The 15,111-nt window shown below is 42.1% G+C and overlaps 3 protein-coding genes across 3 annotated transcripts; all 3 read left to right on the top strand.

Annotated features, from left to right (window-relative positions):
* Positions 1-497: 497 nt before the first annotated feature.
* On the top strand, positions 498-4,558 carry LOC110990686 (uncharacterized). Its single transcript, XM_022255807.2, has 6 exons — positions 498-852; positions 1,256-1,438; positions 1,645-1,882; positions 2,058-2,198; positions 2,370-2,455; positions 2,621-4,558. The coding sequence occupies exons 1-6, from the start codon at positions 812-814 to the stop codon at positions 3,609-3,611; spliced, it is 1,680 nt and encodes a 559-aa protein (XP_022111499.2). The 5' UTR covers positions 498-811; the 3' UTR covers positions 3,612-4,558.
* A 273-nt stretch (positions 4,559-4,831) lies between these two features.
* On the top strand, positions 4,832-6,904 carry LOC110986165 (uncharacterized). Its single transcript, XM_022247854.2, has 2 exons — positions 4,832-5,016; positions 5,623-6,904. The coding sequence occupies exons 1-2, from the start codon at positions 4,862-4,864 to the stop codon at positions 5,921-5,923; spliced, it is 456 nt and encodes a 151-aa protein (XP_022103546.2). The 5' UTR covers positions 4,832-4,861; the 3' UTR covers positions 5,924-6,904.
* A 720-nt stretch (positions 6,905-7,624) lies between these two features.
* Positions 7,625-14,060, top strand: cdk1 (cyclin dependent kinase 1). The gene is made up of 8 exons (XM_022224289.2): positions 7,625-7,728; positions 9,154-9,292; positions 9,539-9,695; positions 10,057-10,177; positions 10,482-10,652; positions 10,958-11,121; positions 11,912-12,053; positions 12,786-14,060. The coding sequence occupies exons 2-8, from the start codon at positions 9,241-9,243 to the stop codon at positions 12,903-12,905; spliced, it is 927 nt and encodes a 308-aa protein (XP_022079981.1). The 5' UTR covers positions 7,625-7,728; positions 9,154-9,240; the 3' UTR covers positions 12,906-14,060.
* The last annotated feature ends 1,051 nt before the right edge of the window (positions 14,061-15,111 follow it).

Consider the following 15,111-nt stretch of genomic DNA (forward strand, 5'->3'; position numbering starts at 1 on the left):
GGTCCATCAGTATTGGCAACATCGTGCATGCGGATGGCGGCGTTGTTGTGGATGAAACATTGAACCAATCAGCATAAACAGGCAGGATACGTCACGGTACGGAAGCAACCAATTAGATTCGCTGACTCGTGAATAACAACCTTCTCCCTGATGTTAAAGCCAAAGGTCCGAGTTGTCACTCGGCGGATCGGAATCGACGCTGCGAATTATTTTGTTCGTAAAATGTCAGCAAAATAACTGAGCATGCACAACACGGAAATGTTTGCGCTGTGGGAGGGCGCTTTAGTAGTGCTCGTTAAAGACGCGCCCGAACCACAGTGTGTGGCGCGCGTCGCAATGAAGTTCTGCGTTAAGGTTGGCGTGGTGCGCCCGATATACGCGCGAAATTTTGCGTGGCGTTTGCTGTGTTTTTACAACAGTTTACAAAGCAAAGGATCAGAACGGTATAAATGAGGTGGTCGTGCTTTCAGCTAAAGGTAATTTTCATATTTTTACTATAATTTAGCCAGGAAGCCGGAATGCATAACATCGCGTACCATATGTTGCGCAGTGTATTCGTTACAATTTCGTATTATCATAGGCAAGAACCTGAAACTGTTGCGTAACAATACCTTCATGTGCGTGAACATGGTGAAGATCGAAATGCGTAGTTACCTGGACGATTTTTATGTTTACCAAACAAACGTGGCTCAGTTCCAGTTTACAGTTTGCGGTGTAAACACGTGTGCTTGCTTACGAGCGACTCTTTCGAGAGATTGTCTTGTTTTGCGATCTACTTGCGATTTTCTGGAGAGAGAAACTTTGTAACACCATGTTTCGATTTGCTTCAGGGTATGCTTCGGATAAATTCCGGTGAGTTTGGTCATTTCAGTCGGTGTCCTTTTTGATTCGAACTCGTCCATTAATACCAAGTTGAAACTTTTTCATCGATGCAAATACATGTAACCTACCCGACTTCACTGAAGAAGTTTCGAAATTTGTCTAATATAAAATTTAAAGTAGTTGGATGAATGTATGGGGAAAATCATTTGGAATGTTGTTAATGCGAATGTGACCAAAAATCTAGTGTCCAGGGCTTAGCCCAACTGTCGTTGCTGGTTGCCAACACGTGAGCTCTAGAGGCCTGTTTTTGGACACCCCTACAGGCATAGGTCTTCGTGTTAAAATCTACCTGTACCTCAAACATCAAAGGCCTACTAAGTTATGATTTATGTCAAGGGACCGAGCTTTAAATAATTAAGTTTTTGCTCCTCAGATCCCTGAGCGCCTACCGTTTGGCGTCTCCTCAACCCGTGGCAGCAGTCCGCCACGATGCCATCGCCCAGGCGCTGAAATGTCCCTCGGTTAAAATCACCGAGAAGGTGGTGCGACCATTGAAGCTAACTGGTCACTCACCGGTCCCTTCTGGTCAGTCTCCAGCTATCACATGCCCAGAGAGGTAAACCAAGTCATTTTGCTGTACTTTTCCTACCCCAGAGCAGTACAATATTAAACATCCAAGGTGGTAGTGGAAGACAGGCAGACAAATGGATGTCTTGGGGAAATTTTGATTATCTTTTGAATCAGCGATTTAAGAACTTCACTAATTTCATAAGGTGCTCAAAAATACATACCTGCTTGTTTTTCTTGTGCTTGTTTTTAAAGATCTGGGCAAGGTGATCAACAACCAGAGGGAAGAGATGTCGGCTGTGACATCGCACAGCCCACAAAGGGAAGAAACAACCTGTCGTCCACTGACGAAACCTTCCCAAGATCATTGACAGTGCCTCAGGAGGACAGAGATCCTGAGCCGCCAGGGAAGATGAAGGAAGCAGGAGAGGGCAGCGCTGGTGAAACCACCCCGCTTCCTGACAACAAGACTGCACAACCACTGCCAGACTTAGTAAGTAGAAATAAACAATTTTAAAATTTACAGGGGAAAGTTCTGTGTCGGGACAAAAATTATGTCGAGCGCAAAAAAGTTGGGTCTGAACGGTTAAGACCAGTGCGCCTAAGACTTGTACAACTTTTCTTGAAGAAAAACCAACCTATGTGCATCTTTCTTCGTCCTCTGATAGCTGAATATGACACCCTGTGAGATGCTCAAGATGTCTCGGTCTGAGAAGACAGCCGTCGCGAATGAACTGACTGATCACATCCAACGAGCTGTCCGTGCCAATATCTCCCTGACCCAAGAAGAACAAGGTCCACATGTGGAGGTATGGAAGAAAACATGGACGTTTTATCTCACAGTCAACAGGCAAAAAGTGCATTTTGTGAACACAGACAGCAAAAGCTCAAACTCTGACTTTGAAGAGACTGTCTTCCCAGCACAGCCTCCCTATCAGTCACTCTTTTCATTTACTCTTTATAATTCGTTTCCCTTTTAGGAAAACAAACAGAATGCTGAAAAAGCTCAGCAGCTGTTCGACCAGATGCAAACCCCAATCACAGCTGGTCCTGGGTCTTCACAAAGGTACAACCAATTCACCAATCAAAACATATTTTACGATTTAAAAAAGTGTCAACGTTGATTTTTTTTAAAGAAATCCTTGTCTGCTCTACTTTCAGAACTTAGGTTAACCCTAGAGTGTAATGAAAATATAACAAGATGAACGTTTTCGTCTTTTTATTTCTCCAGAAATAACCCAGTAAATCAAACCGAAATGATCCACAAGCCTTGCCTGAGTACTCGGGGTAATAAACAGCCTCAGACCTCCCCAACTCAACTTGGATCGCTTGGTACTCTGCCACGCATCGATAAGGCTGATCTCACCCCTGTCATGTCCCGGAAGGGACATTCCTACTCCACAGTCAAACTCGGCAGTGGGAGTTTCGGAGAGGTATCCCTGATGCAGAACTGCACGGACGGTACTCTGATAGCGGTCAAGCGTCTGACCAAAGTCGGGAACCGACTGAAGGCTGAGGAAGCGTTCAAGAGGGAGACGCAGGCCATGAACGCCGTCTCCTCCAGCAGTGCTTTCCCCAAATTCCTGGGGATCGTGGACCGCTACTCCTTCGCCATGGAGTTCCTTGGAGACCTCGACAAGCAGAACGCCTGCAGCGCCTACAAGATGTTCCGGAAGCGATCCAGCAAGATGAAGTCCCTCGATTGGCTGAAAGTGGCCACTGACGTCACCCAAGGACTGCAAGACATGCATGCGGCAGGTTGGACCCACAACGATTTGCATTCCGACAACGTCATGGTGTGGCGGGATCCAGAGGACCAATCAGGGGGCTGGGAAGGGAAAATCATCGACCTTGGCTACGCCTACCGTATCGACAACCCTCCCCCGCCACAGCAACTGACCCCAACTCAGGAAAAGAAGTGCTTCAAAGACTGTGGACAGTTGGCCCCCGAGGTCATTAAAGGCACCAGTCGCTACAACGTCAAATCCGATGTCTACAGTTTGGGACAATTCTTCCTGGACATCGTCTCTGAGACTGGCCGGGCATCTTGCCTCAAAGCCCTTGGGAAACGCTGCATCAACAAGGACCCAAATCTGAGACCTACCTTGGATGCAGTGCTGCAGGAACTCGCACTCATGCACTATGAGCGCCTGAACAGACCCCAGAAAACTGGACCACTCGCCGGCCTCTTCCGTTCCCTGAAGAATCGCTTCAGGGGATAATTCCCTGCAGATAGATCTTTATCATATGCATAATGCTACCATGTTTGTCTTGTTCCAGTAGACCCATTGGCAATGCTAATAAAACATCATATCGATAAAGGGGAACAGACTCTTTTCCCTTCCATACTCAGTTTGTTTACCTTGCGTTTGAATGGCAGAAAAGCAAGATGGTGGCTGCCCAATGGTAAGGGTCTATACCAGTGAGTTTAAGGAGGAGGGCATATAAGTTACGTATACTGGTCCAGTGCTGAAGTTTGAGACCCTATTCAGGCCCAATTTGTAGATGGCATGGTTGCTGAGAGGGAACTTATGTTTCTAAGCAAATTTCTTTTAGTGCTTAGAGAAAAATAAAAATTAAAAAAACATTCGAAATTGAGGATTACAGTATTTTGTCGAGGAACCATCACTGTTGAGCAAGACATTTTTTGAAGCTTAAAGCCGGATAAAATCATACCGGATATTACAACGGCAATGTTCATGTACACCCTCTTAAGTTCTGCGTTCGAGGGAACACAGTTGAATGGGGCACTACTGATCAGGGGTGGAACTTTTCAAGGAATTTATTATGTAAAGTAAAAAGTTATTTCCATACAAGAAAGAAATCATTCTAAGAATAAGCAAAAGTCCTGAGATTTGGAGTAGTAGAGTACTCAAATTATATTTATTCAATATTGAATTACTGCTGTTAATGAGATTTTACTCTGACAGTTGTTAATTGTGTTAGTATTTTTCACGGTACAAAAAGAAAAACATGCCTATGATAATTGAAAAAATTCCTAAATTATCTTATTTCGGGTTTTTGTATCCTGGGTTCAATAATCGGTGTAGGGAAACAGTGTAAAATTTAAACATCAAAATTCTGTGAATCATAAAGTGTATAAAGGAACATTACAAAAAATCATGCTTGATGAGAAATAAAAAACTTAAAATTCTGAGTTGAAAAAAAATGTTTCTGGTTGATGCCGTGTGTGATTGCTTGTTTGCCTTAATTATAGTTTTACTTTATTTTAGCACCACACAAAAAAGCAATAAATCAGAAGAACGTTAAACACACCAAACACGAATTTTATATAGTGGTGCAGCCAAGGATGGAAAGATCGATCAGCTGGCATCATTGTGCAAGTTAGTAGCCGATTATCTCATCGGTAAGAAGCACTAGTGGTTGATCAATATCGATTGCCACTGTACCAGGATACTTCCCGGCCTTTGTATGAGCGCGCCCTCTCTCATTCCTATATATCATATCCAAGATGGCAGATTCCAAGTCAGAAGAGTCTGCTTCGGGCCCGGGCTTGTCGGGGAGGCAAATTTTAGACAAGATCTGCTTCTCGTATTTGCCCATAGTGGGAGCTGCAAGCCACACATTATTCGCCATGCATATATTAGATAGGAACCTTCTGCCAGGGTAAGAATCAAGTCTTAGCGCCGTACTGGGGGCTACCTCCATGGTATATTGTAGTGACTTGTACAAATCACATAGGCCTAGGGCTAGGGCCCAGCAAAACCACCCTGACCTGCCAGGGCAAAACATGGGTCGTTGTTGTGGGGGGGGGGGTTCAATTGATGGGGCTTGTACTCTAGTGATCAGGATGCTTTTTGTCACCTGCTATGGTATGCTGCTTAGTGCTTCACGTTTTTCATTGGAAGTTACATTTAGAAATATTTATGGTTACAGACATAATCAAGGGTGCATCCAGGACCAATTTTGGGGGGCCAGTGCCGTGGGGCCGGGGAGGGGCCAAACGTGTTTTGGTGGGACCAAAATTTTAGACATTTTTTTCATGTATCTTTTTATGGTCTTTCTGAGGGCTGAGGGTACATTTTAGGCCTTTTAAAGTGTTTTGGGGAAGGAAAAGAACTGAAATAAGAGGAAAACAAGCCTTTCGCTCCTTAAAAAAATTACAGTTTATTTGGGGTTGGGAGGGAGGTGGCCTTGTCCCCCCCCCCCCCGATCTACTCAGGGACATTACAACAATTTTTCCCAGCATCTGACTTTTCTTGTTATGCACAGATTGTTTCCCAAATGGCACTTGGGCGTGGCCAACAGCCTCCTCTTCAACTCCCACCTGGGGATTGGCTTGTACGTCTTCAACCGCCCCTGCCTCCGATCAGCGTCCACTCAACAGCGGGTCCTCTGGAGTGTCTATAGCTCGGCCATGTTCAACTTTGGCTCCGTCCTGCTCTTTGCCACCGGGAAGCAGCTGCTCACGGAGGACAAACTGGTCGGAACGCTCTATGCCATGTCGGCGAGCTTGTGTTTCCTTGTTGTCGGAAAACAGTTCTTTGATTTCCTGGACTCGCGTTACTTATGAAAGGACAATTTTAAGGCAGGAGTGAAGCTTGTCTGAGGAACTGAAACCTGCCATAATTCAGTGTAACCAGAGAAGACAAAATGATGAGAAGTGGTGTTTGCTCATCATTGTCATGTGCAGATTGAGTACCCTATTTTGTTACAGTGGGCACACCATACAAATGACCTGACTTACACTTAGTGACATTTTTATAGCACCATATGTTAGAGCCCAACAGAGGGCATTCTTACATAAAAAAAAAGCCGGTAGGGGTTTTTATAATAGAAATGCGCATCTTATTATGTGCATTTAAGAAATGCTCACTGTTTTTAGCAGGTGCATTTAATCCGTATTAAACAGTTCTTAGGTTTCCAGTGCCCGGCTTCAGCTACTTCTCGGGCTTCATCTCTAAAATCAATCCCCAAATGCATGCCTTTCATATAAAAATACTTCAATATTTGGATATTGCATGTTAACAGGTGTTCTGATGGCCCTATCTTACTTATTGAGCCCAACAACTTTGAAGTGAAGGGGTGAAAAATCACACGGGGGGGGTTTCATTCATTAAACAACACACCAAAAATGTGTAACTTTTGGAAAGTTCAGTAAGACATCACCACCAAAATGGTGGATAATCTCATGACTCATATCCCAAACAAAAAGTAGGGATATAACAGCCCCCATCTCCACAGAAATTGTGGTATTTTCACATATCATGAGTTAGGTCATGTCATTGAAGGCCATAAGATCAAAATTGGGTGTGCCGACAAGGTAACACTTGAAATATTTGTTAGCTATCAGTACTGCATAATTGATCCAAAAGTATCTTTTAGTGTTGTGAAATAATAAAGACGGCAGTGTACCAGTATGTTTTCTCGATGACAAGTATCCTACTTTATGGCAAAAATGATTTCTATACCTTAGTGGGTAAATTATGAATTTATGATTATGTGATGATCATGACACTGAGGCAAGAAAAATAACATGACAACTTTTACAGGATGTTTGTCTGTTCGTGGAATAGTTACAAAGTATTTTCTCAAAAGTTTCTTTTCAAATTTTTACAAAACGAAGAGTTTCATCACAGAATGCTACATTCACCTTTTTTTGAAAAATATGAGTTAAGATGACCGATATATTGGTCATGAAAATATCTGCTAAAATTGACATCTCGTCTGTTGAATTCCGATTTGAACCTTTGTTAGAGATATGATAAATCACATTTCCTTATTTTCTTTATTTTAGCAGACATTAATCTTGCGTTATCTCACAGTTAATAAAACGGATATATGTTTTGTGATGAAATTTTTCAAATATTGGAGGATTGTTTTTAAAGTTTTTCTTAACACTCGGCATGTGCTGTAAGATGTCGGGAGAATGTGACACGGCCTTCCTGGAAACTCCAGAATGACTGCCTGTGGAGTATGATACATGTACCGTCCCACCCCACCTCTCTTACATTCCCCTCCCCCACAAAAAGGAATAAATACAAAGGCAGAAAGAATGCTGATACGACTTCGACTCTATGGAGTGTAAATACACTGCGTGAAATGGGCTTCATTTATTGTTTTAATTCATTCCCCTTCCCGCATTTCGATGGTTTTTCGTTGAAATAAATTTTTTCTCAAATAGGCACACCCCTTTCATTGTCCTTCCACGTCCAAAAGAGGGCGCCCTTTAAGCCGGCCGCCCTTTACGTCATACGCGTACCCTAACGCTGATTGGTCCACTGGCGTTCTACGACGGTTCCGATTCGCTACTTCGAACTTCGCGGTCCACACTCACGATTCATCAGCTGCGCAGCGCGGAGGTTTAAATGGTCTAAGGTGAGTGTTGCGTGAGGTGTCGGTGATATTTTCGGGAGATTTTGTTCCAAAAATGGCAGTTTTTAAGAATCAAGCTGTTGAATAGCATATGTCGAGTATTTTTTGATCGAATGTTAAATAATGTTCTAGGGAAGAATGATATGTACCTCTGAATTGGATGTTCATTTTAGAACGCTTTGTCTGCGCCCGCGATTGTCCGCATAGGCCACGTACATGCACATATACTACGTTCACATGGTTCATGTTTATCTTTGACTTTGTTACACATCGTGCCTTAAACTAGGCTTATTTTGTAAATGTTTCATTAGTTTTAAACTACATGTATGTTGAATTCTTCGATTCGTTATGACGGATTATAAGTAGAAATGCTTGAGAATTGCAGTGACGCATATATCTGTATGAAAGGTGCAGCTTCGGGTTAACATGGTAAAGGCCTGCGCCCTTGGCCTAACCCTTTTCAGCAGCATTGTCATGCATGGTTAGCTTAAGTCAGATTTCAATTTCAGGCTTTAAGTTTTTGCCCCAACTAGATTGCTTTGTTCGCCTTGGGCTGTTTTAAATTTCAGTCCACGATTCTCCCCTTACCATAGCTCCTCTAGGCCCTATTTAAATTCCAATTTTAAAATTTTTTAAATTTCAAGTGAAGCCAACATTTAATTCATTGAAATAAAGAAACACTTCATGAAAATATGATTTTGCTTTTCAGTTGAAAGTCATACTTATTTCTGGGCACAAAATAATCACAATTTCACGTGAATTGCTCTGCATTTATACACAAAAAACATCCCTGCTTCAAATAAATATTTCTCTGCTTTTCAGAGTTTCTCGTGTCATCCTCTCCAAGATCGCTACAAAAAGAAAACAAAAAGTAGTTGAAAAATTTATGAGCCTCCCTGTCCTTGGTCATCCTGCAGTCATTTTTTGACACACAGGCCTAAAAACTTTAAAAGATATTTGAAGCAAGCACAAGTAAAACATACATATATGACTGAAATAATGTGGTATTTTCATTTTGCTGAAAATTTGAAATGCTTTTTTCTGTAAAAGTATACAGCACTGTACTTAGGGTCATGGTTGCATGGTGTACATTCTTGCGGGTCTTTCTTTCGGTTTTGCCGTCAATCGTCACTGCCCCATCCTTCACCTTGCACCCATCTCGGTCTTTTATTATACATGTACCGACCTAATAGATTCAAATGCCTCAAGAGACATTCAAAAGCGTTCACGTGTATTTAAATACTTTGATATTTTCCCTTCAAAATCTGACTCGTTAGCTGAGGACATGTTATCACTTTCTGACCTGATGACTGATATTCTTCTGATGATATAATTACTGAACTCTTCCTATTATACTGTTTAGCTTGTCACTTTGTTTCTGAGACATTCACTTTTTGAATTCATTGTTCCTTTCTTTCAATTTACTAGGTCGAGTGCAAGTCACTAACTTGTGTAATATAGCTGTATAGTCTTCACTGTGTACAGAGTTTGTATAAACCAAAAAGTCCAGCAACAATGAAGCAGCTTACGATGGAGGACTATTCCAAGATTGAGAAGATAGGTGAAGGTAAGATTCACTGCTTAAAAACATCCACGCCAGTCATTCCATTACCTGGCAGTCATACATGCATATTACATTTGCATATTGCATATTATTTTGTCTTTTACTGTTGGTTACTTGCCCTTTTTAACACGTCTCAATTCCATACCGTGTCATGGCTTTTGAATCTTCACACCTGCATGAATGCTTCACTTATCGTTAATTCTGTGGCACTTGTATTTTTCCCACTCCAAATATTTTTCTGGGTCGTAGGCACCTACGGTGTGGTGTACAAGGGGCGATGCAAGAAGGACGGCAGCATCGTGGCCCTGAAGAAAATCCGACTGGAGAGTGAGGAGGAAGGTGTGCCCAGCACGGCGATCCGTGAGATCGCGCTACTGAAGGAGCTTCAGCACCCCAATGTTGTCAAGTGAGCAGACCAGATCGTTCACTCTGAGAGCATGTACTGTCGTTTACGGCAAATGAGTAAAAAAGCCATACATACTTCCTTTTGTCTGAAATCACTTTGTTGATGGTGTTCTAACTTTCCACCAAAGCAGATGGGTCAACCTGGCTGAGTCTGCAGCCAGGCTGAAACTTTATCAACTCTTTTGAAACTTTCCTTTGCGTTTCTGCTTAAATGTTACAAAACAGGCAAACTAGTTCTACAAAGGTTGAAAAAAATATTTAGTGGGTGGAGTTAAAACTTTATTCCGCAATTTCAGAAACAGCTGATTTATACAGTAATTTCCAAACATTAAACTTTAACCTCTGTTTACGGACCGTTTCAGCTTAAGCAATGTTCTGATGCAAGAGAATCGGCTATATTTAGTTTTTGAGTTTCTGACCATGGACCTCAAGAAGTACATGGAGACACTACGTGGGACCGTCATGGACCCTGAACTTGTTAAGGTGAGGCAAGTTGGCCTTAGTTTCCGGGCCTTCGTCACAGGAATACCCAGCAAATACTTAGTGCCAAGCCATCACGTTTGGGGGGACCAGTCAAAGCGGCGCTGTTGACACTGCATAAAAGCTTTGCCGATACCCTTTCCAAAGAACAGGCAGCAAGTGGTTATATTGTAGAAAATAAACTTCAACTTTTCCGTGGAGAGATGAGACTAGGAGGCTCTCGTCAACAATGGTAGTGTTTTTTCTGTGTGCACAGGAATCCAGGATTCTCACGCTGAAGTGTTTTTTTTTCCTCCTTGGTGTACAGAGTTACCTGCATCAGATTGTCCAGGGAATCCTGTTCTGTCACTGCCGCCGCGTCCTTCACCGGGACCTCAAGCCGCAGAACCTGCTCATCAACGAGAAAGGAATCATCAAGCTGGCTGACTTTGGTCTAGCGAGGGCGTTCGGCATTCCTGTCCGAGTCTACACACATGAGGTGTGGAATTGTAGCTTTTTGTACTGTCAGAAATATTTTATTGAACGAGACGATGAATTTTCAAAATGTATCATCTCAGTAAGTTCAGTCATGGGGTCACCCTTGTTCCACCCTCAAAGTTGCTGGTAAAAAATTGAGGGATTCAGTCACAAATTTTAAATGATGGCATATCATGATAGGTTCAAAGTGTGCGGTATCAAGTCTGGTAAGAAAAAAGAAATCAGATCCTCCAGTTTAGTCAAGACACACCACAACAGTCAAAGTACAGTAATTACGCCTGTCTGCTCTGCTCTACCCCTGCACAGGTCGTGACCCTGTGGTACAGAGCCCCAGAGGTCCTCCTAGGCTCCCCAAGGTACTCCACGCCGGTTGATGTCTGGAGCATAGGCTGCATCTTTGCCGAGATGGTGACCAAGAGACCATTGTTTCACGGCGACTCTGAGATTGACCAACTCTTCAGAATATTCAGGTGGGGCATCGCGTGTACGCTGCATGTGTTCAGCATATCATTTGAGCAGATCGCAGCCACCTTAAATTTGCGCAGAGTATATTGAAGTTTTGAGGAAAGTTCAGTGATTGTGCCATCGGAAGTATTTCAGTGCATCGTGCATGGCTTTCTTACAATTTCATTGGATCAAAGTTTAAAATAAATACCATTTCTTAGAGCCTTTGTGCTTAAAAGCTTGGCTTGAAGGAATAAAGGAAAGGGGAAAGAAAGACAAATGCATGGGTTCCCATCACGGAAAATCACAGCAAAGTCCTGAAAAAGAATTATTTTGGAAAATCAGAGAATTTTGATTGGTCCTTGTCAGTTTGTAGCAGTGCCTATGGCAGTCTTCCAGGTCATAATACCTAGCAGCTTTTCTCTGCAAAATGGCATTAAATGTCTTGGAAATTGTCAAATGTTAGTCCTGGAAAGTCCTTGAAAAAAAATTGTGGAATTAGGCTTTCAGATTGCTATGGGAACACTACAAATGGAAATAGTGCAGTTTTGGGGGAATCTCTCCTCCGTAACCTTAACCTTCACGATCCATTTAATGCCTATGAGGGATTTTGCAGAATTGATGAGGTAGGTCCATCCAAACATGTATGTACTGTATCAGGGTTTTGATCATGATGGCACTTGACATATCATGTTAAGAAGTTATTACTCTCCAGTGCACTAGTCAATTTTGTAGGATTCGCATTGGTTAAGACCGAGTAAATACGTTTACTGCACCAGCAACCATTACATTACTCAACATTTGATCTCTCTGCAGGACCTTGGGCACGCCCACTGATCAGTCATGGCCTGGGGTGACAGAGTTGCCCGACTACAAGCCAACTTTTCCCAACTGGACCACCAACAATCTGACCAAGTCTGTCAAGACGTTGGACCCAGAGGGGATGGACCTTCTGCAGGTAAAAAAAAATGGATATCCAAATGTTTGGCTGATTGACGCCATACAGAAGCGATTTCTCTTGAAAGCATAGTACTCAAACTCAGATCACCTTATGAAGCTCAATGTTGATTCACTGCTGTGATTGCACAGAAATGTTTCAGCCAGTCACGCCCTGGAGCAGGTTTGAGATATTTCATGGCTGGTTTCGCATGTCACACTGAATCAATGTGAGAAAACGATGTGTTAACACTGAGGAAGGGACTTTACGTCTAATTTAAAAAACCTGTAGAAAATTCTCCCATACCGTTTAAATGTTTCAACATCTCACCCTCACCTTGGTGTCATTGAAAACTTTAAACACAACAAATTGTACACAATGTAAATAGTTGACACCAAGCTCCGATGATGAATTCAAGGTATTCCTCGGATATGACCGAGCTGTAAAGTGCTCTGAAAATCTAATTCCATTTTACAGGCATCATTTACATTGAAAATGAACTCGATTGCTTCAATCAAAATGTCAAACCTCTAAAAGGGAGCGGTTCCGTTAAAACTTTGGAAAAATCTGTCAACAGATTTGAAACTTTTTTCATTAAAACGTGTAAACGTCCCACCCTTAGTTAACACAGACTCCATTGAAGTCTTGAATGTTACCAAGACTGCTCTTACTTGATGTATACATGTGGTGAGACTGAAAAAGCTCTTCCGACTGAGTTGAGGATTTTACGTTCATTTTCTCCCCCCCCCCCAGAAAATGCTGATCTACGATCCAGCCAAACGCATCTCGTGCAAAGCCGCGCTGAAGCACCCCTATCTGAGAGACTACAGAGGCGAGATAATGCCTCCGAGAATATCAAGAATAGGGCAGTAATGGACGAAGTCGCTTGGGTGCCGAAGACATCCAAGATCCACGTGTTTTATACCCGATGAAAGATTTGTATCATTTGTCTACATCTGCGGAACTTCACTTGACAAGTCCCTACAAGACCGTCTCTAGTTTTTCACAAGTCTACCATCTCCCACCCAGTCAGCAGCTTCTCAAATTCAAATAATCTCTGATAGCACTCCTTTGTTGCCCGTTTGTGTTTACTTGCAATCAGACTTTTGGTTGACATGTGATTGGCTTGACAAGAACCGTGTGGACGTCACTGCTGCAAATTTGAATTTTGAGCCTGGTCAAATCAAACCAATCAAAATGTTTTTATCAAAAAAAAGCAAAAATGGATTTCTGCCTCCCTATTGGCATGAAGTTTGGGAACCTACTTTTGCATTAAGGTAGTGGCAATAATGTTTCACGATTTATCACTCGTTCAGTACAACTACAGCTTGTTAGACTTGCTTATTTGTGGATACGTGTATATTGATTTAAGTATTCTGTACCATGGTTAAAAAAAAATTGTGGAAAAGCAACACATTGTATCTTGGAATTTTCAAATTCGTAGTTTTTCTTTTGATTCATATGAAAAGTGTTTTTAAGGAGTGTTTCCCCGTTGGGGATACTAGTGTAGATGTTGTTATCGTTGGTGTTGTACCAGTCTTTGAATATAATGAACCATTTAAAAGTCTAGTTTCCATTCACTCCGTCAAGCAAACAAGCTCTGTTATCATCAAGAAGTGCCGAGAATTTAACGTCTACAGTATATCAAACACTGTCTTTCTGCCAAGACGTAAGAAGGATACTTGTGTTTCTTTCACACTTTGCCTTTGCTTGTACTTGTACATGTGTATAAAATGCTACTCGGACTTCAAATTTGCAAAAAAACCTCAGCCTTAACGTGTTGGTTTGTAAATACTGTTGGCCGATCACTCCACCGAGTTGTGTACATACTCATTCGGCTTTCTACATGTATTTACAAAATACTGCAATATTTGGTGACATTTTCCCACAGGAAAGACCTGTCGTGATTTCACAGAAAACTTGAAATTCCAACATTGTATATAATGAAAGTAAGATTAAACAGCATGTAGCTTTTGTAAAGACGTTTAGTGTAGTAAATAATAAAACAAGTTTATGTGTATTTAATTACGAACTGAGTCGCCTTCGATTAATGTTTTATCTGATTTTCCCTGCATTTAATTACCAGCTTTAATTATTGGTCTACAGATGCTCATGGGAACACTACCTACCTCTTTGCTGCCTTGCCTGACAAAGTTTGAAATTGGGCGGGAGGTTAAGGTTTGCGGTGTCGCCAAAAACCTCACAACTGCAATGTTTATCCACGTCTATTCAGTTTGGGCCAACCGCTCTGAAGGTTTCATTTCCGAAAGTATTACGTAACTGACATTTCTCCGACATCCTGAGTTTGGTGAATGTGGTTGCAAGCATGAAGGAAGAAAAAGATCTTGTTGCAAGATACTTAAGTTCAAAAGCCATGGCAAAAGGCTGCATCTTTTTCTGATACCAAACTCAAGAATTCCCGACGCCGGTATAAGCCCATAAGTTTTGATTTCGTGCCAAGAAAACTTGATGGTCATGCGCAGTGTACATAAAGGCAGTGCAAGTAAAAACAAATTTTATAGCGCTGCTTAAGCGAAAAAATTGTTTAAGCGTGAAAAAAACCTTGCTTGACAAATCAGGTTAGCGGCCAAAACTTCTTGTGATGTATATTGTTTTGGAATGGTATTTACCTGTCTTTTGGTTAGCATGACAATCACACTCACAAGAGTTTGAGCTGGGGTAACCTTTCTTTGTTAAGCAAGGTTTTTCGTGCTTAAGCAAATTCTTTGCTTAAGCAGCTCTATGAAACTGGCCCCAGTAAGTTTCAACGTACAGTTCGGTTGCTCTAACTGCTCCTCTTAGCGCTTCATGATGCAAGTTGCCTCCTAGGAGGGGGTTGAACCAGGTGACAATACGAGGGACAAACTGAGTAACTTCACTGATGATTCGGGCTGGTTAGCTACCATGGCATGGTACGACATGAATATTCCGGCGCTCGCGTGTTGCTATAGGCCCTATATGCAATAATTTTGTAGTTTCCCGAGCAGAGGAAACTTTATCCATGCTTTATACCGCACAACCTGTATCTATGATAGCTTTGGAAACATCATGGCGCTGTTGGCGCTGTTCAAGTTGGCGC

Source organism: Acanthaster planci, linkage group LG19 (assembly GCF_054643075.1).
Source record: "Acanthaster planci isolate LZ-2023a linkage group LG19, COTS_SCS, whole genome shotgun sequence".
Classification (NCBI taxonomy): domain Eukaryota; kingdom Metazoa; phylum Echinodermata; class Asteroidea; order Valvatida; family Acanthasteridae; genus Acanthaster; species Acanthaster planci.